Source organism: Aspergillus saccharolyticus (assembly GCF_003184585.1).
Source record: "Aspergillus saccharolyticus JOP 1030-1 unplaced genomic scaffold BP01scaffold_5, whole genome shotgun sequence".
Classification (NCBI taxonomy): Eukaryota; Fungi; Ascomycota; class Eurotiomycetes; order Eurotiales; family Aspergillaceae; genus Aspergillus; species Aspergillus saccharolyticus.
The window spans coordinates 858,135-882,033 of NW_020290615.1; the positions used below are offsets into that span (position 1 = coordinate 858,135).

The following is a 23,899-nucleotide window of genomic DNA, read 5'->3' on the forward strand; positions in this document are numbered from 1 at the left end:
CTGACAATCTCTAGTATAAGCCTCAACTAAGCCCGACTGCTTGGGAATAGGGCAGCAAAATTCCGGATCATACAGCAGCTTAATCTTCAGGAGATTTGGCTAAATTCGACTGGTTTGTCGAGCCGTTCTACGCCCTTTCCTACACATGAAACAACACAGGCTGTGAGAGAGAGAAAAAGCGAGAGAAAAGATAGGCCAGTTGGTATAAAGTTATAAGACAACACGATGAAATCGAACGACGAAAGAAAATCGAGATTGCTTTCTAGTTTTAAAACACCGAACTCCCATCCAGATACATCTGCGCGCGGCCACGCATCGAAAACGACACGAGCCTTGGATACATGATATTGATTAGTTTACAAGCCGGATTGGCGCATTCCTTTCCCTTCTCGCTCCCTCCTTCAAAATGACGGATGGCGAGAACGAGGACGGTTGGGTTTTAATGGCTGATCCTCTCTCACCTAGGAGGGGAAGTCTGCTTCGCAGGACGTTCGGCAGGTTGCTCGGTGGTCTTCTGAAAAGATTGAGGCTTGCTAGAAGGCCTGCGGCGGAACGCTTCGCGCGTCTTGTTGAACGGCTTGTCGCGAGGCTTTTCGCCTTTGCTAGACTTATTAGCCACATACCTAACCCCCGGCCCAGTCTTTGGGTGATGGCGAGCATGTGACTTCAGGGGAACACTGGGCCCCGTCGGAGACAAAGTACGGAAGACGACAGGCTCAGATTTCGAATCCATGGATGTCTGCCGCTCACGGTATCGGCGACCGCGCTGAGCAATCTCTCGGAGCTTCCTGAGGTAAGGAGTCGACCCGTCTGACTTCGCATAGTCGAGAGCATCCCGGCGACGTCTTTGACAAGCCCGATAAAACTTACGGGTTTCGGCGTCCGCTCCATCCAGGTAATGAATCTTATATGCGATCTCCCACTGATCTTTCCTGGTGAATATTTCCGGTCTGACGACCCTCTGCCCATTTACAAAGTTTTCAAGTGTGAGTACGGCAGCAAAGAGCTCTTTACCCTCCTCCGCCTCAGACTTGCTGTTTAGGCAGAAGAACTCATCCTCGTCTGCTTTCTCCTCCGGAATAGCTTCCGTGGGGTCTTTCAGAGTACTGTCATATACGGCATCGTCGTCTTCGAGGGCTGGATCTTCCTCTTCGACGAGGTCGTTAGTCGATGTCGCCACCGGCTCGTCGGGCAGATTCAAGATGCGTTTCTGGTACGCGTCAATCACTTCCTTATTCTTGTTCTGAATTGCCTCAATCTCGTCAGGCGTGACGGGCTCCGCGAAGATGAGCATGTAGGGTTTGCTTCTCGAGTTTTCACCGCGGGTCTCAAAATGAAAGCGAAGCGACTGCTTAGGAAATTTTTTCGTGGCACGGTCCAGGATATCATTCCAAATCTGAATGCTGTGTTCGAACTCGCGATCACCCAATGCATTCTTATATTGACCATGTAGCGCTTTATCCATCTCGTTCAACGAGATATATTGGAAGCCAAAAATACGCTCGATGTTGTGAAATGCCACAAAGATGCCGTCCATGCGTCCGACGCGTACCTGAAGCGAATATTTGAGGAAAGCAGCCCGGATCATATCATAATACTCGCGTTCGTACGATTCGTACAAGCCGAATGGTCGACGAATCTCGTAACCCAGGCCCTGCTCGAAATTGCGCGCATCCATACGAATTGACACCACAGCACGTGTCTTTAGATCGAACATGCCGGTTCCCGGAAGTCGTGGGTCATAAGCGTCTAACTGGGATCGCATAAGAAAATCGCCGTGGGTGGAGTAGTGGTATGATTCAGGGATGGCATTCTCTTCCTCTGGGGTGATCTTGTTGGCGCTGGTCCTCCGGTAGCGCTCAAATTCCTCCTTTGGTAGTGTCAGCAGCTTTTCCATGGATTTACCCAAATTCATCAAAATGTTGGCTGAATCAAACTCCTTGTCTGCATCAATAGCATAGACACCATCCTGGTAGTGTAGGAACATGGCCGCAGGTGCTCGCAAAAGTCGCGTGAAGGTCTTTAAATTTTCGGTGAAGCCCTGAGACAAGATGCTAGTGTCGACGGGTCGCCAAGCTGACAACAGGTAGTGAAAGTGCGAGAGTACCGAAGTCATACTCGAAGAGGACCCAATATATTTCTTGCCCTTCTTCCGCGCGAGGGAATGTAATTGTTTATCCTTGGAGGAAGTAATGTAGTCCTTTAAAGCTTGAAAATCGAATTCGGTGACAGGCATGATGGAACCCAAGTACGGATCGAAATTGTAAACTCGGGATCTTGGATCCCGCAGCGTGTAAACTCCGTGGCTAAACAGCTGTTAGATCTCACGGGTTGACCATTGTCGCCGCTGGGGTAAATCGCAGGAGTCCTTACTTAAATAATACTCGATCCAAACCGAATGCTAGGCTGGGCACGTCTGCTGTTTTCACTGGGAGCGCTGCACGACAGTTAGTCTGTGACGACTGTGGCTCATGATTGGAGAGGAAAGCTGGTATCGTACGTACGTTGAACACTTTCTGGTTTCATGATGCGGCGAACATTGCAATGCGTTGCAGTGAAGGGAAGTTCTGGCATAATTGAGTAAGGTTTTCGCACATTGCCAGCTGGTTCCTGCTGCTCAGGCTGCTGCTCAGGCTGCTCCTCTTGCTGCTGCTGCTGCTGCTGCTGCTGCTTCTGCTGGCGGTGGTCTTGATCAGATCGTAATTGAACGTCAGATTGATTAGGAATCGGAGCTTTATTCGGGGCCTCTGCCTCAGCACCAGAAGCAGCCTCGGGGCACGGCGGTGACTCGTGGTGCAAGGAGCGCGCCCATAACTGCTGATGCGGAGGCGCATTGAAGCCACGGGAAAGGCACGACCAGCAGCCGTGACCCCGACGAGGGGTCACGGCAGACCGCCAGGAAGCCCGAAGCATTCGGGACTATAAGGATGCGGACTGAAATTCAATCGGAGGAAAAGAGCGACAACGAAAAAGAAACAGGAACAAAATAAAAGTGTTCTGCACAAGCTGAGAAGAAAATCGAGGAGGCGGCGAACTTGATGATTGTCTCTTATCATATTTTTTTTCCTTTGCCGCTTTGGCCAGAGATTCTTTCTGCCCTGAAGGCGGTGTGTTGATAGAGTATCAGTGCTCACCGCCCCGACACACAGGCAATCCAATCAATCCGGGGTCGGGGCAAGTCACCGCTTCCCCGCCGGGCGGGCAACACAGGCAAAATCCGACATCGCTCCCTCCCGCCCAAAAAAAAAAAAACCTTTTGACTTTTTACTTCAAATCCCCTCTCTTCCCCCCAATATCCATCCTTCCCTCTCCTTCTTTTCTTTGCGCAGGTCGCTTGCTAGGTGAGTATCCTTTCCCCCCTTATCAATTGATATTATCGTGTTTGTGCAGTCTGATTTTTGGAGGAATCTCTCCACTTGGCAAATGACGGAAGATGGAAAGAGAACACTGCCAACAAGTGAACTGACTCCACTTCTACTGATTGACTCAACCCGCATGCCCCTCCCTCCCTCTCCCTCTATGAGATCTTCCTGAGATTTTCTTTCACCAATTATCCTCCCCCCTCATGTTTTCGATCTTTTTTCCCTTCTGCTTATCCCTTATATTCTCCTAATACATCTCTTTCGTTTGTTTCAATCGTAATTGACCTTCATCTAACCTGCACGTCTCCTCCCTCCTTCCACCATCTATCCATCCCCATTTCCATACTAACATCGCCCCGTTCACCAGAGTTACCCCCCGAGACCATCGCGCTTCCCTATCCCTCTCCCCCGTCATCATGACTACCGAGCGGTTGCGGGTGCTCATTGTCGGCAATGGCGGCCGGGAACATGCGCTGGCCTGGAAGCTGAGCCAGTCGCCCCGCGTCGACACTGTCTTCGTCGCTCCCGGAAACGGTGGCACCGGCAGTGGTGCCTCGGACAAAATCCAGAACGCCAACGTTAAGGGTGACGATTATCCTGGACTAGTAGCCTTTGCGCAGCGAAACGACGTGAACTTGGTGGTTCCTGGCCCTGAGGCTCCTCTCGTGGACGGTATCCAGGGTTATTTCCAGGCTGGTGAGCATTCTCCTTGAGCACAGCTCAGGCGCCAGACGACAATACAGCTCCACTAACTACGGGATTAAACAGTCGGAATTCGATGCTTCGGTCCCTCCAAGGCTGCGGCCCGCATGGAAGGCTCCAAGACCTTCTCTAAGGACTTCATGAAGCGTCACAACATTCCCACTGCCGCCTATGAGAACTTCTATGAATATGAGCCCGCGCGTCAGTACCTCGACTCTGTATCCCACCAGGTCGTTATCAAGGCCGACGGCCTCGCGGGTGGTAAGGGTGTCATCATTCCTACCACCAAGGAGGAAGCTCACCAGGCTCTCCGTGAAATGATGGTCGAGAACCAGTTTGGCAAGGCCGGCAGCGAAGTCGTTATCGAGGAGTACCTTGAAGGTGATGAACTTAGTGTTCTCACTTTCTCCGACGGCTATACCATTCGTTCTCTTCCCGCTGCCCAAGATCACAAGCGCATCTTCGACGGGGATCAGGGTCCTAACACCGGTGGCATGGGCTGCTACGCCCCGACTCCCATCTCGTCCAAGGCTGTGCTGGATGAGATCGATCGCACCATCGTGCAACCCTCTGTTGACGGCATGAGGAGAGACGGTCCGTCCCCCTCCCTTCTTTGATATTGGTATCACGCTAACATGCCACAGGATTCCCTTTCGTCGGCATCCTATTTACCGGTCTTATGATGACCAAGGACGGCCCTAAGGTCTTGGAGTATAACGTTCGCGGTGGAGACCCTGAAACTCAGACTCTGCTGCCGCTGCTGAGCGATGACACCGATTTGGCTGAGATTATGGTCGCCTGCACGGAGCACTGGCTTGACGGCGTCTCCATCAAAATCAAACCCAACTTCTCCACCACGGTCATTGCCGTCGCCGGTGGCTACCCTGGCTCCTACGCCAAGGGCAAGAAAATCACTCTTGACTCCCCCGCCGAAGGAAATCTCATTTTCCATGCCGGCACAAATCTCGTTAACGGCGAGCTGCAGACGGCGGGTGGCCGTGTCATTGCGTCCACCGCGACCGCTTCCAGCCTCGAAGAGGCCGTTCAGAAGAGCTATGCGGGTATCTCCACCATTCAATTCGAGGGCATGTTCTACCGCAAGGACATTGCCCACCGGGCTTTCCGCCAACGCGACGCTGCCGCCGCTCAGAAGGATTCTCTTACCTACGCCGCTGCAGGCGTCTCTATCGATGCCGGCAACGACCTGGTCAACCAGATCAAGAGCTCTGTCGCCAAGACCAAGCGCCCTGGTACGGACGCCGTGATCGGTGGCTTCGGCGGGCTCTTCTCCCTAGCGGCCGCCAACTCCGCCTACGACCCTAATTCCCCCACCCTAATTGGTGCCATCGACGGTGTTGGCACCAAGCTCAAGATTGCCCACGCAGCTGGTGTACACAATACCGTGGGTATTGACCTTGTCGCGATGAATGTGAACGACCTGGTCGTTCAGGGTGCGGAGCCCCTCTTTTTCCTCGACTGCTACTCCTGCGGTCATCTCGACGTGCCCACGGCCGCCGCTTTTGTCACTGGTGTTGCCGATGGCTGTGTCCAGGCAGGCTGTGCCCTGATTGGTGGTGAAACTGCTGAAATGCCCGGCCTCTTTGTCGATAACACCTACGACGCAGTTGGTGCCGCTGTCGGTGCCATCAACACGACGGGTCCCAACGCGCGGCCCATCCTTCCTGAGACCACCGCCATGAAGGCCGGTGACGTGTTGTTGGCCCTGGCTTCCTCGGGTCCTCACTCCAACGGTTACTCGTTGGTCCGCAAGGTGATCGAACGCTCTGGTCTTGACTACGATTCCGCAGCTCCCTTTACCATGCCCTCTGCCACCGGGCCCCAGACTCTCGGCCAGGCCCTCCTCACTCCCACTCGCATCTATGTGAAACCCCTTCTCAAAGCCCTCTCTATTCCCTCCGCCACTCCCTCCGTTCCCAACTCCTCCGCCATCAAGGGTCTTGCTCACATCACCGGTGGCGGTCTCGTCGACAACGTTCCCCGTATGTTGCCTTCCACCCTCACTGCGCACATCGACGTGGCGAGCTGGAAGCTTCCATCCGTCTTCGCCTGGCTCAAGCAGACCGGTAACGTTGAGGCCGTGGAAATGGCCCGGGCCTTCAACTGCGGTGTTGGCATGGTTATCGCCGTTGAGAAGGGCTCCGAGGCCGCCGTCAAGGACCTCCTTCAGAAGGAGGGCGAGACCGTCTACAATATCGGAGAGCTGAAGGCCAGAATCGAGGGTGAGGAGGGATGTGTCCTTACTGGATTGGAGAGCTGGGACGCTTAAACTATTTTGAAATAATTTTATACCTACCGCTGTGGAGTTCCTTTTCCCCTCCCCATTGTTTTTTCTAAAATCTGAATGAAAAGTGTTATTTTTTTTCCCTTTCATGCAACCTCTTTCTCGGGATCATGTTTAGACGAGGAATGGTGTGAAAGTTATCGAGATTTCTGCACTGGAGCACCACGGCTTGAGCTTGCGTCCTTTTTCTTGATGTATCTATCTATGGTTTTGTTACATTTGCCTCTTTACCTGGAGAGTGGCATGGTTTTCTTGGGCGGCCGGTGGAATCATGAGCATTGAATGTTGAACTAGTTATTGGACGATGATCTGTTGGTCTCAAATCATTCAAACAACTCTTGTTCATGTCTGTTGAACCATCCACAAAATCCGGGTGGGACAGACGCATTGTTCACATCTTTCGCATGAGCCTTCTTTCTGTGTCATTGGTCTCTTTCTACGCTTCTTCTTGGTGCCATACCATCAAACAGTGCATTCTTAGCTCAATGAGAGCATTGCCTGAAGAGAACAAGCCGGGATCCTTGGATGAATAGGTTACTGCTCCCGCCACGGGAACAGTCAGGAGTCTTGGTATCATGATGGACTGACTATCTATGGTTTATTGACTTTAGCAAGATATGATACGTCATATCTGTTACAGAAGAGAAGACAACGTTTTCATCCACCAAGAAGACGGGGGAAAATCACCTACAGTACACCTACCGATAACGGCCAAGAATGGCATAATGGGCAGAGCCACTCTGCCAAGCAACAAGTGGTTCACAAGTAGGCGTTATATTCGCCGTAAAGGAATGGAAACACCGACCGAAATAGAGCGGTTTTGGACTCCTAGGTTCGTGAATTGGCTATAACAATGTGACTACAGGAAGCAGTTTGCAGAGACATCATATTCGCAGTAGCAATTCATAGTGTCACAGCTGTGAAGGAATACGAGGGCACGACTTAAAAACACGAGCGTAGAAGACTTATATGAAGAAGGCTCCCCCAGGATGAACACAAGTCCCATATACAACTCGCTCCTACACCCTTGCCTGGTTCGCTTCCGCCGGACTCCCAGGGCCGGCGGCCAGAGGTGGCGGCCTGGGGCCGATGTGGCAAGCTTGTTTCAACATGAAAAAAAAAGTAAAAAACCATCTCTATTCGACAGCTAAAATAAAAGTTCCTTTTTCAGGCGATCTTCCTCATAGTGCGAGTTCAGAGAGGGCCCGCCAGTCACCTATGTCTCCGTCGGGTCTTTTGATACATGTGGGAATATGAGAGTACGAAACGAAACGCGCAAGAGCTATGCGAAATTTAGCAGGCGACCCAAAGTCCATACAGTAAGGAACATCATACCTTAGAAGCACTTGCGGTGGACGATAGAGGGACCGCTCTCGTCGTACTCCTGCTTGGAGATCCACATCTGCTGGAAGGTGGAGAGGGAGGCCAGGATGGAACCACCGATCCAGACGGAGTACTTGCGCTCAGGGGGAGCAATGATCTTGACCTTCATGGAGGAAGGAGCCAAGGCGGTGATCTCCTTCTGCATACGATCGGAGATACCAGGGTACATGGTAGTACCACCAGACTGAACCAATATTAGTCAGGGCCCAATTAGTTATTAATCAAGACAGGAACTTACCATGACAATGTTGCCGTACAGATCCTTACGAACATCAACATCACACTTCATGATGGAGTTGAAGGTGGTGACATGGATACCACCGCTCTCGAGACCCAGGACGCTGGGCTGGAAGAGAGCCTCGGGAGCACGGAAACGCTCGTTACCAATGGTGATAACCTGACCGTCAGGAAGTTCGTAAGACTTCTCGAGACTGGAGCTCTGGGAAGCGGTCTGGATCTCCTGCTCGAAATCAAGGGCGACGTAGCAAAGCTTCTCCTTGATGTCACGGACAATTTCACGCTCAGCGGTAGTGGAGAAAGTGTAACCACGCTCGGCCAAGATCTTCATGAGGTAGTCCGTCAGGTCACGACCGGCCATGTCGACACGCGAGATGGCGTGGGGGAGGGCGAAACCCTCGTAGATAGGGACGACGTGGGTGACACCGTCACCAGAGTCCAGAACGATACCGGTGGTACGACCGGAGGCGTACAGGGACAGGACAGCCTGGATAGAGACGTAAAAGGCGGGGGCGTTGAAGGTCTCGAAGACAATCTGGGTCATCTTCTCACGGTTGGACTTGGGGTTGATGGGGGCTTCGGTCAAGAGAACGGGGTGCTCTTCAGGAGCGACACGGAGCTCGTTGTAGAAGGTGTGGTGCCAGATCTTCTCCATGTCATCCCAGTTCGTGACAACACCGTGCTCGATGGGATATCTGAGAGTGAGGATACCACGCTTGGACTGTGCCTCATCACCGACGTAGGAGTCCTTCTGACCCATACCAATCATGATACTGCAAAGGCGTTAGATACATGGCGGCCGTTTCTCAATTTGACAAGAGGGAGCTTTACCCATGGTGACGGGGACGACCGACGATGGAGGCTGCAAAGGACGATCAGTATGCTGAGATTTACGGCAAAAAGGACAGGCTATTCACCGCCCGCCCGCCTTCATCCCCCGCAATAATGCTCACTTCATGCAAGGGAGCCATGGAAGCATGCCTTGTCGAGGGGTGGCCATCACGAGGGATGAGGACAGGAGGGGTAGCCCGAAAAGCCGGTGGGGGGAGGAGAATGACTTACGGAAGACGGCACGGGGAGCATCGTCACCGGCGAAACCGGCCTTGCACATACCCGAACTGAAGAAGACGAGTCAGTAGAAGTTTCGCAGATCATGGCTGAAGCTCCAAAAGCCCTGATAGTTCCTAAGCTGGGGGAAGACTTTGACAAGGCAATGAATCACATAGGCGACCGTGAGATTATTCACTGTTGCGACCGGAGCCGACACGTATGTTTTGCCGTCTCATCCCCAGCATGGGCGGAACATCAGGAACTAGCTCCATTGCCAGCGACCGTCAGCAAATATCACGTACCCATTGTCAATGACGAGAGCAGCAACTTCCTCTATATGATTTAGAAAAGACCGTTAGCAACAGGCATGGATAGTATATTGGTGGGATGGGATGACGATGAGACGAGGGGGAGGGGAAATGGTGTGGTTTCAGGAAAGGGAGCTTTGGAGGGGGGAGGGAAGAGAGGGGGGGGAACACAAGCAAGAGACGCAAGGTGGCCGAAAAGCTTACCTTCCATGGTGACTGTGGAATTAAGAATCGAACTACGGGAAAGAAAAAGAAAAGGAAGAAGAGAATATGAGAGGAGGAAGGGTAATTTGAGAGGGGGGAGATGGGTGGTGTTTGTAGGATGAGTTATGTGGGTTTGGTGATGAAATGGGAGGAGGGGGAATAGGAGGAGAGAGAGAGAGAGAGAGAGAGAGAGTAGAGTAGGGGGAGGGAGAAGAAGGAGAGCGAGAGAGAAGGGAAGAGAAGGCGGGAAAGAGAAGTTAGTTCCTAGTAAGTAAGAAAGCAACAACTGCCAGGGAGTTGAGTGCGTAGTCAGCAAACAAGTCAAAAACCACACCAGTCCACAACAACAACAACACCGATAACAACACTAACACAACACTTTGCTTCTTTTTGAGCCAATTGATGGGTATTCGAAGATAGGTTCTGGGCTTTGCTACTTACGGGAGAGATGGTGGTTTTTTTCTTATTCCTGACTCTGGCTGCTGTCCTCAGAGAGAGTTGTATAGACAGACTATAGGGAGTGGTAACAATGGTTGAAGAGTGACGGTAAGATACGTACTGTGTACACACTGACACAGTAGTACTGGATACTTGTCCAAACTCAGGGGCGAGGAGGAGGTCCGAGGAGCTGAGGAGGGGGAGGGGACCAGGGTGTGGGAAAAGGAGGGAGAGCAGAGCAGTGAGTGGGGAATTGTCTAGACTGGTCTGAGTCTAGTCGTGAAGCAAAGCAGTTCGTTGATTGCACCAGCTCAAGTTTAGTGAGTTCTTGGTGCCAATTGCTGTCACCGCCACACTACCCAATTTGGGGACAAGTGGAAAACCCGGGAGAGAAAGAGAGAAAGAGAGAGAGGGAGGAAGAAGTAAGAATCAATGGTGTAATGCGAATACGATGTTAAACACAATTATTGAGAGAGTCAACCATCACCACCATATATATACTCCGCACCCCCCGTCAATGATCACTGAGTCGAATAGTGGTTGCCTTCAGGCAGAATGATTCCTGTGCACAGCACTGTGTAGGTATCTAGTTAAAGAGCAAGGTGGAAAGCATTGCTTGCGCATTCCTCGTGGGGCACGATCGATCCTGATCCAGGGTTGTTGTCGTCGCCCGCCATCCCAACCAGAGAACAGGTTGCTGAAATCATCATGGATGTCCGATGATGCCACGCGCGATAATAATAGCTGGGTCTAGTCTTAGGCCAAGGAATCATCGCTCCCACAGTCCACTATTCTCCTTCCCTGCCTTCCTTCCTGAGTTTCCTCAAGTTCCCTCAAAAGGCTCGAACTCTTCCTCCTCCTGGAGTCCTGATAGCCGGACGGATCGGATGGCCTCTCCGGCTTCTGGATCCATTCCAATAAAATGGAGCCTGGTCGGACTGCTTACTCCGTGATCCGTCTGTTCCTTAGTCTTAAGGGGCTTTCATTATTTGATTAACTTATTGTGGTTTTTTCATGTAAAGTGTCAGCCCCTTATTCATCTGGACGTTTTCTAGCGCAGCCTGTCATTGTTGCTCGGTATCCCTGAAATGGGTCCATGATCATCATCTCGGAATAGGGTCAATTGGACCTATTACACAGTATTCCGTCCTAGTCCGTAGTTCTGAACTGGTAATTAATGCCAGATCACTGAGACTCCATGGTCGCGTAGCCGCCCCCTGATGCGAATTTGGGAGACGGAGGGAAGAGGGGGCCTAACCGATGGACACCTGGGCTAATTGCTTATCCTCGAGGGTTTTCTTCTGCATCCGTCTGATCACAAAACATGTTAGGTAATTCAGTAGCATGAAACATTTCAACGGTCGACTTTTGGTAATCTGATATCACAAAACAACCGCATCGCGGGGTATCCGATGGCGGGGTATGACTGATAATTGGCCGACTTGCCTCACACAGATCAAGCGATCACCGTCCCCAGTAGAACAAAAAAGATAGAAGTTCATTATTGGCCAGATGTATATGATATAAGTGTTTATGGAGACGGAGTAGGGGCCCCTCGGATGCCCATCGTTGACGATGAATGACTGTGTAAGCTGGTGATGGAAGAAGGTGGAAAGCAACGGGAGCGGCATGAACCCTCTGGTGCCCTCCCGAACTTCACTCCCAGTCGTTTTTTTTCCCCATTACCCGCGAAAATATCACTAGTTGTTGAGCGGCCGGAGGCTTTCCTTCTCTTTCTTTTCCATTCTTTTTATTTATGAACACCACCTTACTACAATCCTTACCACAATTACTTTTTTAAAATTGCTCTACTGGGTCAATACGGATTTGACGCCTCAAGTACTATTCCTTCAATCAGTCTTTTCACCGTCCTCTCCCCGAAAAAGCCCACTATGGATCCCAACATGAACAACCTCCTCAAATGGAGTATCAAAGCCTCCACTGAGAACAACGGCGCTGCATTTGACAACAATGGCACTGCTGCTGCTACTGATGGTACCTCCAGCTCTGCTTCTCGCGGTCTTAACCCTGAAATGCTTTCCGCGCTCTTCGGCGGTCCTACCGATGCCGACCTGATGAAAGCTTCGATGCAAGCTCTGCGCTCCGATGAGGTCGACCTCCAAAATAAGCTGATCGCTTTCGACAACTTTGAGCAGCTGATTGAGGGCATTGATAATGCTAACAACCTGGAGCCGCTGGGTCTGTGGACTCCTCTGGTGGAATTGCTCCAGCACGAAGAGGCCGAGATGAGACGCATGGCGGCCTGGTGTATTGGCACCGCGGTACAGAACAATGAGAAGGCGCAGGATAAGGTATGCTCCTCCGAGAAGCCTCCAGGACCTACATTCTTGACATGTACCGTTATGGTTGATGTGGGAATCAAGCTAATCACTGCCAGCTCGTCGTTCTTAACGCCCTGCCCAAGCTCGTGACCATTTCCACCACCGATTCCACCCCTAACGTTCGCAAAAAGGCCATCTACGCCATTTCCTCGGCCGTCCGCAATTATCAGCCCGCCATGGATGAAGTGACCAAGAACCTTCCTGAGGGCTACTCCCGCGATAAGATTGATGCGGGCGATATGGACGCTGTAGACGCGCTCATGGATAAGCTGCGGGCTCACCCGGTTGAGTCTGCTTGAGGGAATTGATATCGATTTGATCGTGACAGTCATGCGCCTACCCTAGTTCGCTACCATTCTCTGGCCGGGGTTGGTCGGATAGCGGACTTTCTCGAATCGCCATGCACAGGAACGTACACAAGCCAGCAAGACGTGGCGTTGCTTACGAGAACAACCAGGCTGCTACATATTTCGAAGGGCTCTGAGCCTCTTGTAATCACAGAGAGCCGCATGCTGAATTGGGAGTCTTGAATGCTTAGTTCCAAGCACTAGATCCGGGTCCCCTGATGGTCCCAGAAAGATTCCGGCTTCCATGAACGCTGGCAGGCTCCGGTCCCGCCACTGGGCGGTACCCGCTGACGCGGCTCTGCAAGTCATGAGACTTTGCTATGCAGGAGGATATATACCCATTTGTCTGGTTGCCTACTTCAAAGTGTTGGTTGCATCGAACAATATATAGAAAGGCTTCTAGATGGCCAAGTTCTCCTTTCTGACAACGTATATCCTTCAGCTTGTTTGTTCTGAATGTTGTCATGATCGGCACGCATACGTACTTGATAGTTGCTAGAGAATTGCAGTATGAGGCAGGTTGAAATTACACGTATAGCATCACGAAACAACCATCTGGCAACCACTACGCACTTTTGTTCCAAATCACGTGGCAGTCCAGTCAGTCTATGCCAGCCAATGCAGCCAGTAACTATATTGAATATATGAAACATCAATGAGAAACATGCAGCAAATCAATAATAGGCTAAACCAACCAGACACGCAACCAGGAACTAACCCACAAATGCAATTATAGAGAAAATCAAGCAGCAACACCGATAACATACAGAAGAAGCACTTGACGTCAAATGCCAAACCTTGCAATCATAACCCTGTTCGGCAGTAGTCCAGTAATGAACCCATCATACCCTCCGCTCAGACCCAATCTACGGATTCCTTTCCCGGCCATTGCATCCGAATCACAAAGCCAAATTATAAGTATAATCATCCTCAATGTTCTGTGAGACCCATAGGACCACCGAGCTACACCAGCAACAACATTAGCCCACGGTCGCACCCTCTGTTTGGCTCCAAGAGAAAGGAAGACAACATACCTCAACATCACCAACCCATTAGCGACCACATTTGCAATACCAAAGTACAGCGTCGGAAATGGATATGACTTGATCAGATATTTGAGAACCATGACCGTCTACACAACGATGATCGTTAGCGACGCAAGCGATTCTCTTCCTGTCTTTCTTCCATGAAACTCTTCTGACCCATTTCCCGGAGCACAACCAAGAAACAACAGCAACAAAGGATAAGGAGAGAGAATGTCCACCTACCACACTGCCCGCCAACCCCCCAGCCAGCAACGCGAATCCCAGAAACAAGACAAACCGGGCCTTCCACGCGACCCCACTTCCACTATAACTGAAGCTATCCGCATGCAGCCGCGACTTCTCAATCGAGTTAATCACCAGCATCCCCAGCGCCGAGCAGATGCCGGGGATCCAGTCGACGAATTTCACGTGCACGTTGGATCCATTCTTGATGCTGTGTGAGAAAGCTGCCGCGTCGATGAGAAAGAAGAAGCCCAGGGAGAACTGTCCAGTACATAAACATGAGTATTTTCACCGGGGAGGCAAAGATGACAACGAGCGATGATTGGGAGGAGAAGGAGGAAGGCCTACCAGTGCGCCGGAGGTGTAGACGCCTGCGTTACGGACGGCCGAGTTGTTGAGCCATTCGGGTTTGGACCACCGGAAGAGACGGTTATTGGAGACATCCATTCTGCCAAAACTATGTGTGAAGAGAAATTAATTAAGTGGGACACAGGATGAGGTTGGTGTATTTAAGTTGTTGTTGCGGAGTCGAGGTAAATAAGAAGATCAAAGGTATATTGGGGTTGGTTATCGGCAGGTTGCGGTCGTCCGCGCTAGTGAGCTTGTCGGCGATGATGCAGTTGCCCCGTCGGAGCTCGGAAGATTCATTGGCCGGTAGAAGTATTCATAAAGCCTCGACTCCAGTGACTACTATACACTGTACAGTAATAGTAATAATGATAATAATATTAGTAATATAGGTGGCTTCCTGAAAGACATCCTATCGATGCGTATTGTGGTATTCATACTTTGTTCCTGTGCCATTAAAGACTCGCAACTTAATATAGAAGCCCCTGACCCTGCCAAATGGAGACACTCGTTCATCATAATTCATCACTCATCACCTGGTACCAGCCAGGCTCAATTTCCCTCACAGAACAGTCTCAAGACCTCATCGATGCATGTCATAGCCTTGGCTTTTTCCAGTGATGGTGGCAGCGTCGGCAGCGCAGCTTCATTCGCAGCCGTGGACTCCTTAAGATACTTCCGCAAAGCGAACGTCGACGCGCGATAAGTCGCATGGTACATGGCTTTGAACTCATCTTCATCCGTATTTGACCCGAGGTCAGCAGTCATGCGCGGACCTCTCTCCTCGGGCGTGATATCCTGGTATCCCGGTTCCGTGCCGGTTTGCGGTCTACTGGAAGTTCCCGAGCGTGTCACCGTGGTTCGGTTGAAGCCATAAAGCCGCATGCAGGTCAAGATCGTTCGCGTGATCGTGTTCTTGTTCTCAGCAATAACCGTCCCCGCGTCTTTTGGTGTGGTCGGGAAATCGACTTTGCTTCCGGGCGGTAGTGAGAGTGTCGCTGTGGTGGTGGAATCGATGAACGGATTAGGTGTGCCTTTTCGAGAGTCGAGGTCCCGTAACTGACCCCGTTTGCTGCTAGGTCGAGTAGAATCGAGCCGGGAATCGGGCGCTTTCCCTGCCAGATTGCCTCCAATAGAGAGGGACCTTGCTCGCTGCGATGCGATACGTCCGACCTGAAGAAGGGAAGGTTCTTCGGATTCACGCTTGACTCGTAGAGCCTGTAATTGTTGCTGAGAGCTGTGCGAGAGCGAGTGCGCCATTAATTGTGAGACCGCTTCACCGCCCTTCCGTCGGGCTCTCTTGTGATGCTGCGTTACAGACTCGAAGAGAGTGGCGACTCGCTTGCGCTTCGGACTTGGAGAGTAGATGTCTGGGAGAAAGTGAGCCGAGTGGTCATTGTGAGTGGTGTCGTCGGTATCGGGAGGCGAGGACGTAGATTGCGCTCTGGCGATAAGAGATGCAGATACGGGTGTCGCATAGATTCTAAGCTCTTGCTTGGTAACGGGTAAAATCTGGTCGTCCGATTCTGATGGTGTCGATCCAGGTGGGGTGGGGGGTCTTTCGAATGAGATTGTCATGGAGAGAACGCCATGAATCAAGAGGTCGGTTGTGCCGGTGTTGGGGACCTTGGCTCGCATGTTGTTGTCGACACGGACAAGCAGAGCAACGGGGCATTGAATGGCTTGTAGCCGGTCAAGCTCATCTTCTTCAAGCCAGATAGTACCGGTCAACTTGTCCTTGAGCCATGCTCTAGTGTCCGGATTTGCCGCATGAAGTTCGAGTTCCGGACCAGATCGCGCGTGGAGAGGTATGAGCGCCGGGTTGACAAAGCAACGTAAGCTTAGAATGGACTCTCTCGATAGATCAGATTGAGAGTTGGTTGACCTATCGAGCAACTGTAGGCCTGGGTGTGATAATACAATCAGCAAATGCGCGCGAATCGTCTCGTTGCGTGTGAATTACCATGGAGTTGTGCTCCGCTTTCCAGGGTAAGTGCACCGGTCCAAACATTCATGTTGCGTGCCCAGCAAATTATAAGCAGCTTACATTTCTCGAGGTCACGGTTTGTCGGATTGCTAGAGATTCAGAATCGCAGGTACTCAGGATTCCTCCTCAGTCAGAGGTCGGGGTGGGTAATTTTACACAAACGCGCCGCCGGGGCGCGGTCTCACGTGATTTAATAATGCCTCGAAGGCGGAACACAACGCCGCATGACGAAGAGATTCGGACTATCAAATCCAGCAACTGAGATAAGGTCTGTACTGCCAATATTCTCTATAATTGCATGATGGCTATAATACATTAACCTTATCGCCGAACAAACAGAAACAAAATCGAATAGACCCGTAAACACGCAGAATCACAGCAATACTCCTAATCAAACCATACATGAAAATGGAAAGGTCGTAAAGGGTGAGAGAGTTGGCTGCTAGACACATGGGGAAGGAGTCCATGGTAGGTCGATCAAAACAATCGGCAGAGTGATATCCAACGCGAAGCCTGCCCTGCCAGAAAACACCTTTCCCGGCTCTCAAAAGTCTTCTTGCTCCTTGAAAAACATGGAGAAGCTGATGATAGTACCGTAGATGAGAAGACCTCCGATGATCGACATAATCATGGCGGGAATCTCAATCGCACCGCAATGCGCAAGGACGGCCGGGAGAGCTGTATGTAATGAGCCAGATTAGTTACCTCGAGTGGTCTCAGGAGAAGCCAAACCAGCAAAGCAAGCACAACCTCCCGAGTTTCCTTCCTCAGACTTCAAGTGATATTTGCAGATTCATGCTTGCGTGCGATCTGGAATGATGAACTCACCAATACCCATCAGTACCAAGAAACCGGTCATGAAGCGGCCAAAGTCGGCAGCAGCGTTGCCGGAGCTATCCATAAAGTCATCGGGATTGGCGCATCGTGAGCAGATCCAGTTGGGCAGGGGAGCGACAACGTAAGTCGCAACAACGATCAGCGGTAGGAAGTTGTGCCAGAGAGCCGAGGAAAGGATGACAAGGAGAAACCCAATGGCAAGAACCTATGAACAAAACATATCAATAACCAGATGCAGCCGAGGTAGATCATTGAGTGGCGCATACAAAGGAGAGGGCGATGATTGTTTTGAGTCCAGCGGTCATGGTTGTGGAGAAAGCCGCTCAGTCGGTGAAAGGAGGGGTTGTGTTATGGGGGAGGAAAGGGAAGGATAAGGAAGCTCAGAAGACGCTGAGCGATCAAGATCAGGAGCGGACACAGTTGTAGAAGGTGATTCAAGAGCCGTGACTGGACAGCATGAGAATGCGAAGAGTGGATGGCAAAGTGTTAAAAGCAGTAAGAATGGGGTGTTTGAGGGGGAAGGGAGTGGAAGAGAGAATAGAAGTAGGTAGGATTCACAGTAATACAAGCTTAGCTGGACCAGTCACCAGTAATTCAGCATGGAGTATTCGTAGTATCTTAGTTTAGTAGGTAGGAACTTATGTTGAATGGAAGTTAGTACTCCGTACTAAGTTAGTCGTACACAGTTCTGGTCAGTGACGTCTGTTTGCTGCTGTTTGTTCGAGCTTCAATCCCGCCTTTTGCAGTTTAACAGCCTCAGGCATGACTAGTCAATCATCAACTGATTACTCCGTAGTTACTGAAAGCAACTTAGCGGCGGGAAGCTCTCTCTCTCTCTCTCTCAGCTCCCCGTCACCGCGTCAGTTGCTCTCTGCCTGTCCGAACCTCCTCCTCCCCTACTACTAACTACTCTATCATCTCTTCAATCTTCCTCACCTTGTGCTTCTATCTTCCACCTTCCATTTCCTTCACTACCACTCGTCTTTCCTCACACTTGATCATCTATTCGGGCTTCTCATTGATCTCTTAAATCCTCATTTGAGACTCTATCCCCGTCACAACCCCTCGCGATGTTCAGAAACAACTACGACAACGATGCCGTCACCTTGTATGTATCGCCAGCTTCAACTCTTCCGCTCATTCAAGTCAACTTGTTCTGGGCCGATTACTAACCTGGAACCATGCGCACAGCTCCCCGCAAGGTCGCATATTTCAGGTTGAATACGCACAGGAGGCCGTGAAGCAAGGTTCCGTTGTGGTGGGATTGGTCAACAAGACACATACTGTGCTTGTCGGACTGAAGGTAAGCAAACCTTCCGCCGGACTCTCCCCAAGTTGATGCCCCTACCTACAAGGCCGCGCCCAAGCTCACAGATCTGCCACTTTCCCACAGCGTAACGCGGAAGAACTCTCGTCATATCAGAAGAAGATCATCGAAATCGACTCTCACATGGGCATTGCCATCGCTGGTCTCGCCTCGGACGCCCGGGTGCTATCCAACTTCATGAAGCAGCAGTCGCTGGGTTCCCGGTTGACTTACGGTCGCCCGTTGCCTGTCGACCGCATCGTTAGTCAGATCGGTGACCGCGCTCAAACAAACACCCAACATTACGGTAAGCGGCCATATGGTGTTGGCCTGCTTGTGGCCGGGGTCGACGACGCCGGTCCTCACCTGTTCGAATTCCAGCCCTCGGGCATGACTCAGGAGATGTTGGCGTGTGCCATTGGTGCCCGCTCCCAGATGGCCCGCACCTACCTCGAGCGGAACTTGGAGAAGATCGCCGGCTCGACACGCGACGAGCTCATCATCCACGGCCTGCAGGCCCTCAAGGAGACTCTGTCCCAGGATAAGGAGCTGACGGTTGATAACACCTCTGTCGGTGTGGTGGGTCTGGCTGCCGAGGGCAAGATCGAGAGTTTCAAGCTATACGAGGGCCAGCTGCTCGTACCGCTGCTAGACGCTTTAGAGCGTTCCGAAGCGGGCGAGGAGACGAAAGAGGCCGAGACAATGGAAGTGGACTCATAGACCGTGGGTGGCGGGTAGCGCCACACCTAGCCTTGAATCCGTTAGATGAATTTACCTTCTTATAGTTATAGTCATGAACCGAGATAATCTCATGTCACTCCAGAATTGCCTTGCATTTTGCTTAAGAGAGGAAGCGGGAGCCGTGAGCTTGCGTCATTTGGAGGGCTCGGCTCTTTGGCACTGGCGTATGCCCGCAAAAGAGCATGAAGTAGTATGCTTAAATATGCGATCCAAGCCAGTGCGAAAGTGCAGAAGACAATGCTACAGCATGTTCCAATGAACTACATATGCTTCTTCCCTTAAGTAATCCTCAGGAAATGACAAGGTATCATGTTTCCTCCGTACTTACTAAAACCCACGTTACCGACTCAACTCCCTACCTTGCCCTTCTTTCTCAGCTTACCCTCCTCCAGTCCGATGGAGGGCGTAGCTGCTCCTTTCTCCAAGCCTGAGCCCGGTGTATCCACCCTAACCTGCGGCGTGGTCACTCTTCCAGACGTTGCGCTAGCTGCTGCATTGGGCCCTTGTTTACTCATACCCGCCGCCGTATCACCGGTTTTCGACATGATGAATGATCCCGGTTCACCGACCAGTGGGTTCTCATCCATGAATTCATCCCCATACCGTGATAGCAGACTGAATGACTCCGCAAGGGTCCGAGTATCTTGAGACACCGAGCCGCCAGTTTGCGCTACTTGCGATCCGACGAGAGGCGCCCTCATTGGCGCATCGGGCATCGGCGTATTCTCCTTGCTCTGCTGCGCTGGGGCGCCTGGCGGCTGAGCAGCTGTGTCGGTGGGTTTAGAGGTCGGGGGAAGATAGGTGTGTCCGTGCGCCGGGGTAAAGGTGGGTAGTGTAGATGCGGTCTTGAGGAGGCTGGAGAGAGAAGTCACGGCCGAGAGCTATTTCGCAAAGATAGTGTGAGCGCAGAGCGGACTTTGAAGGGGTGAGAGGGAAGTAAAATCCAGAAAAAACATCAAGCGTCTCGGCAATAGAAGGAGGGGAATGCATACAATTCGATTGCCGATGACACTCGCAACTGAAGGTGCCATGTAAATACAATCGCCGACTACAAAGTAAGTGGATAGCACCTCCACCTCATCTTCCTGTCCGACTCGCTTGCGCCGCGTCTGCTTCCGGATCACCCAGATGTTCGAAGGTTCGGTCGCGAAGCTCCCGTCTGGTTGCGCTGCAGCCTGAAGCGGATCGTAAGAAACGACAAATTCGAGGCCCTGCATGGTAGCCAGACGGCCTTCAAATGCTTCGCGGGTCTCAATAAACTGTCGGAAGGCTTCGTTGTAGTTGGCTTGAATGGCGAGGGAGGCATTGTTGGAGGTGGGATCGAAGAAAGGGGATTCGGCAAAATAGAAGAGAACTGGTTGTTGCATACAGAGTCAATATGAAAAGAAAATATGCACCGATCGTTCACAGGCTTGTAGAATTCATACTGTTGTTCGAATGAAGACGGCCGCCCATCATCTGCACGTGCGGCGGTGATCGCCATAGAATCTCCTCCAGCGAGGATTCTGGGACGCTTGCCATGATGCTCTGTTCAGCTTGCACGGGCTCTTATTATGCAAGTTGGAACAACCTGTAGCTCAGAAGTCGATGCAATGGATGAATATTAATGTCAACTAAATCGTAGAAGATGGCGATGAAGAGAGATTGGTTGAGGCTACTCTCCGCGGAGGTGACGACGTTTGGCGGGTTTGCACTCATTCACCGCTGATCAGCTGCCAGAGTCTCGATAAGGAGAGGCTACATACACTGCGTAGTGTACGACTATTACGACACGGCAGATGTACATGAATAAACAAGTAGGTAGAAAAATCTGTGGAATGAATTTAGATCGCCAAAGCTAGTAGGGTATCTTGTTGAAAAGAGTCACTGTAAAAACAACCCGCCAACCCTGCGGGCATCATCTGCTCGCAATGCAAACCCAAACCAAACGCCATATGTTGAATGCATATTTCTGCAATTTAGCTTCTCGCTATCGAGCAGAGACTTGAAGGTATATGTTAGTATTTCTATATATAAAGACCACAGAACACGTTAAGCGGCTTTTGAAGGTCCACAGCCAAGTGGCACGAATGCACCCAGGACGGTCCTCAGTTTGGTTAACATCTCCTCCCATTCGCCTTCAGCGGTGCTGAGGATGGTCACTGCGCCGCCTGCTCCGACGCGCCATACCTGGTAGGTATCATCATCGTCGGCACAAGTGAAGGCAGTGCGAATCAAGACCGAGAAGCTTCCTCCACCACCGAGGTCAAGAAACCCCATTGCACCGGAGTAGACGCCCCGTTTTCGGTTCTCAATAGAGGAAAGATGCAGACAGGATCGTTCCTTTGGTGCACCGGTCATGGAGCCAGGTGGAAGGCATTGTTGTAGCGCCGTTAGGCCGTATGCTGACATGCCGGATGATCCTAAGTGTGGCATGTTGTGTACTGCAAAACCAGGTCGTTCAGGGTCAACTTGCCCTACGACATGTGTGATCATCTGGAAAACGCGCCCGTGGTCCTCTACCTCGAGGAGCTTCTCTACATGCACACCGCCTGAACCGCAGATACCGTAGAGATCGTGTCGGATGAGATCGGCAATCATAAGATTCTCTGCCATCTCCTTGGTTGCGCCCAGAATGCTGCAAGCCTTTTCAAGAGTCATGTCCTTTGTCTTCCTTACCGTGCCTTTCATAGGTTTCATTTCAAGCATGGAGTGGCGGTCCCAATTGAGGAAGCATTCAGGGCTACTGCTGGCAATCTTGAGTTTCCCTAGGTTGGCATAAGCACTAAAGGAAGCGGGATTATGTTTCTGAAGACGCCGGTACAGTTTCCAAGGGAACTCCTTGCGATCACCATCGCTGTCTGCTGAGGGCAATGTGACGGTGGTTTCACAAGTCAGACATAGTTCGTAAGATTCACCAGCTAGCAATTGTGCACGGCAGGCATCAAATTGGCTCTGATAAATATGCCGATCCGGAAATCGCACCACACCTTGCTCAAGAATTTGATCCAAGAACTGCTCGTCTGCCGCAAGACTTTCGACCTCAGTGATTGCATCAGTAGTGGCAAGCTTCTGTAGAGATAGCAGTGTCTCATCTAGCCATCCGTGGGCCACGTCATCTGTGGCGCGAGTAGACTGAATAGTGACACGACCAGTATGATGGTCAACCACTACGCTCCTTTCAGTCCATAACAAGCTGACATCTGCCGGATCTTTGAAGAGCCTGTCAGCTCCCGAGGAGGCATGGGCCCCTAAAAAGTCCTGCTCGTGACTTTTCGGACAAGCAATGGAGGCCAGTCCCATTTCATAGGAAACATAGCCCAGAAAACCGGCCCAGAAAGGAACTTTGTTATCACCCATGACCACTTTCTTAGCATCCATGAGGAATCTTAGAGTGTTCCAGAATCGAGATACTGACAAGCCATCCTCAATGATGGCCTGATGGTTACCGGCTAGCTTGTCTTCACTGGCAGCCGGTGACTTTTCTAAAGACAGGCGTTCATTTTGCGCATAGTATTCTAGCCTCCAAGTGTTGTCGCTGGGCACGGATAAGATACTGTACCGGCCGTTGGATTTGAAGAGGACGGCTGCTGACCCCGGGCTGTTGAGGGCTTCCCAAATTGTCTCAGCCTCCAAGCTCTGAGTTGCGAAAGTTCGGAATGAGGACTTGTTCGAGGTCGATTCACTCCAATCTAACATAGTGCGACAAATGTCCGAGATAAAAGGCATCTCACTGGATAACCTCGGAGAAGCAATTGGGATGCTACTGTGGCTGCCTCTTCCATTCAGCTTGTTGTAGCAAAGAGCTGCATCCCACCACCTTTTCAGCAGATCGCTGCATGCTCTTCTATCCGACTTGCACGATTCAGGATGAAATTGGACGGCCCAGAATGGCTTCTGCGTATGGCGAACAGCCATCGGAATCTGTACTGGGTAAACGCCGCTATCTTGCTCAACGGATAACCAGGCAAGAAGACTAAGGTCCTTGGCGACAAAACCATCGAGGAGTCCATGACCGTCATCTGTGGTGTTCGACTTCATTTCGGCGTACAGCGAGTGGTAGAGCGTGACATCCAAGGATTGAACGCCCTGAAAGATGTCTTTCTGAATTGTCTGAACACGACGGACCTGTCCATGAATAGGGAATGGAAGTCGGCGAATTGAAGCCCCGTGATGCAGGCATAGACTTTGAAAGCCGAGGCATATGCCAAAAATTGGGAGCAGATCTCTGTCGTCAAGAGTCCATATGTCCCTCATGATCCCCACGTCTTGAGGAATATGCGGATCGCCGGGACCAGGCCCAAGGACAATGGCCTCGAAATGCTGCAAATAATCGACCATGTTGCCATTTGGCCATGATGAGTCAATCCTCAAAACCGAGACCGTCGCCTTCAGAACCTCTTCCAACATGGCAACGACATTGTAAGAAAAGGAATCGTATGCATCGATGTACAAGATGTTTCTAGATGGGAGACCATCTAAAGCAGGATCGTGCATCTTAGCCGGCTGGTCTTTGCTTGTTGCCTCCCAGAAGCCCAGAGAGGGGGCCATATTGGCACACTAGGAGATTATCTTGGAATTCTTGGGCGATGGAGATGTAAGAAAAGGTGGGAGAAATGTATCAAGCGGGGCTAACTGAGTACTTAATACTCAGTAGTAGTGCACAGTACATTTGCTTCAATAAATCATTCAGCTCATCGACAGGAAGCTGAGAGAGGGAAGTTGGGATTGTACTACCAGATACTAAAAGATTAAAAG

General features: G+C 51.2%; 11 protein-coding genes across 11 annotated transcripts; 3 read left to right on the forward strand and 8 right to left on the reverse strand.

The window, feature by feature from the left end:
- Positions 1-192: 192 nt before the first annotated feature.
- BP01DRAFT_334871 (Pet127 family protein) lies at positions 193-3,040 on the reverse strand. Its single transcript, XM_025573178.1, has 3 exons — positions 2,505-3,040; positions 2,374-2,437; positions 193-2,306 (listed from the first exon to the last, which is right to left on the reverse strand). Exons 1-3 carry the CDS (start codon positions 2,911-2,913, stop codon positions 458-460), a joined length of 2,322 nt encoding a protein of 773 aa, XP_025434235.1. The 5' UTR covers positions 2,914-3,040; the 3' UTR covers positions 193-457.
- Positions 3,041-3,287: 247 nt separating this feature from the next.
- Positions 3,288-6,838, forward strand: ade1 (bifunctional aminoimidazole ribotide synthase/glycinamide ribotide synthase). Its single transcript, XM_025574352.1, has 4 exons — positions 3,288-3,341; positions 3,730-4,058; positions 4,131-4,658; positions 4,709-6,838. Exons 2-4 carry the CDS (start codon positions 3,779-3,781, stop codon positions 6,349-6,351), a joined length of 2,451 nt encoding a protein of 816 aa, XP_025434236.1. The 5' UTR covers positions 3,288-3,341; positions 3,730-3,778; the 3' UTR covers positions 6,352-6,838.
- A 687-nt stretch (positions 6,839-7,525) lies between these two features.
- On the reverse strand, positions 7,526-8,759 carry act1 (actin ACT1). The gene is made up of 2 exons (XM_025574353.1): positions 7,988-8,759; positions 7,526-7,933 (listed from the first exon to the last, which is right to left on the reverse strand). Exons 1-2 carry the CDS (start codon positions 8,753-8,755, stop codon positions 7,703-7,705), a joined length of 999 nt encoding a protein of 332 aa, XP_025434237.1. The 5' UTR covers positions 8,756-8,759; the 3' UTR covers positions 7,526-7,702.
- Positions 8,760-11,089: 2,330 nt separating this feature from the next.
- On the reverse strand, positions 11,090-11,709 carry BP01DRAFT_179153 (uncharacterized protein). Its single transcript, XM_025570859.1, has 2 exons — positions 11,433-11,709; positions 11,090-11,297 (listed from the first exon to the last, which is right to left on the reverse strand). The coding sequence occupies exons 1-2, from the start codon at positions 11,615-11,617 to the stop codon at positions 11,240-11,242; spliced, it is 243 nt and encodes an 80-aa protein (XP_025434238.1). The 5' UTR covers positions 11,618-11,709; the 3' UTR covers positions 11,090-11,239.
- A 169-nt stretch (positions 11,710-11,878) lies between these two features.
- On the forward strand, positions 11,879-12,627 carry fes1 (Hsp70 nucleotide exchange factor FES1; the record flags this gene model as incomplete). The annotated part of the gene is made up of 2 exons (XM_025576277.1): positions 11,879-12,298; positions 12,385-12,627. 2 exons carry the CDS (start codon positions 11,879-11,881, stop codon positions 12,625-12,627), a joined length of 663 nt encoding a protein of 220 aa, XP_025434239.1.
- Positions 12,628-13,283: 656 nt separating this feature from the next.
- On the reverse strand, positions 13,284-14,517 carry BP01DRAFT_354110 (UPF0220 family protein). Its single transcript, XM_025574354.1, has 4 exons — positions 14,292-14,517; positions 13,944-14,204; positions 13,710-13,807; positions 13,284-13,638 (listed from the first exon to the last, which is right to left on the reverse strand). Exons 1-4 carry the CDS (start codon positions 14,388-14,390, stop codon positions 13,575-13,577), a joined length of 522 nt encoding a protein of 173 aa, XP_025434240.1. The 5' UTR covers positions 14,391-14,517; the 3' UTR covers positions 13,284-13,574.
- Positions 14,518-14,691: 174 nt separating this feature from the next.
- On the reverse strand, positions 14,692-16,384 carry BP01DRAFT_389531 (uncharacterized protein). Its single transcript, XM_025577930.1, has 2 exons — positions 16,255-16,384; positions 14,692-16,195 (listed from the first exon to the last, which is right to left on the reverse strand). The coding sequence occupies exons 1-2, from the start codon at positions 16,304-16,306 to the stop codon at positions 14,844-14,846; spliced, it is 1,404 nt and encodes a 467-aa protein (XP_025434241.1). The 5' UTR covers positions 16,307-16,384; the 3' UTR covers positions 14,692-14,843.
- A 153-nt stretch (positions 16,385-16,537) lies between these two features.
- On the reverse strand, positions 16,538-17,756 carry BP01DRAFT_354112 (Vps55 family protein). The gene is made up of 3 exons (XM_025574355.1): positions 17,382-17,756; positions 17,107-17,320; positions 16,538-16,956 (listed from the first exon to the last, which is right to left on the reverse strand). Exons 1-3 carry the CDS (start codon positions 17,418-17,420, stop codon positions 16,823-16,825), a joined length of 387 nt encoding a protein of 128 aa, XP_025434242.1. The 5' UTR covers positions 17,421-17,756; the 3' UTR covers positions 16,538-16,822.
- A 335-nt stretch (positions 17,757-18,091) lies between these two features.
- On the forward strand, positions 18,092-19,155 carry pre5 (proteasome core particle subunit alpha 6). The gene is made up of 3 exons (XM_025574356.1): positions 18,092-18,223; positions 18,307-18,418; positions 18,509-19,155. Exons 1-3 carry the CDS (start codon positions 18,186-18,188, stop codon positions 19,139-19,141), a joined length of 783 nt encoding a protein of 260 aa, XP_025434243.1. The 5' UTR covers positions 18,092-18,185; the 3' UTR covers positions 19,142-19,155.
- Positions 19,156-19,325: 170 nt separating this feature from the next.
- Positions 19,326-20,817, reverse strand: med6 (mediator complex subunit MED6). The gene is made up of 3 exons (XM_025570860.1): positions 20,590-20,817; positions 20,155-20,516; positions 19,326-20,043 (listed from the first exon to the last, which is right to left on the reverse strand). Exons 1-3 carry the CDS (start codon positions 20,681-20,683, stop codon positions 19,510-19,512), a joined length of 990 nt encoding a protein of 329 aa, XP_025434244.1. The 5' UTR covers positions 20,684-20,817; the 3' UTR covers positions 19,326-19,509.
- Positions 20,818-20,965: 148 nt separating this feature from the next.
- On the reverse strand, positions 20,966-23,868 carry pabA (aminodeoxychorismate synthase pabA). Its single transcript, XM_025574357.1, has one exon. It carries the CDS (start codon positions 23,690-23,692, stop codon positions 21,194-21,196), a length of 2,499 nt encoding a protein of 832 aa, XP_025434245.1. The 5' UTR covers positions 23,693-23,868; the 3' UTR covers positions 20,966-21,193.
- Positions 23,869-23,899: the final 31 nt, after the last annotated feature.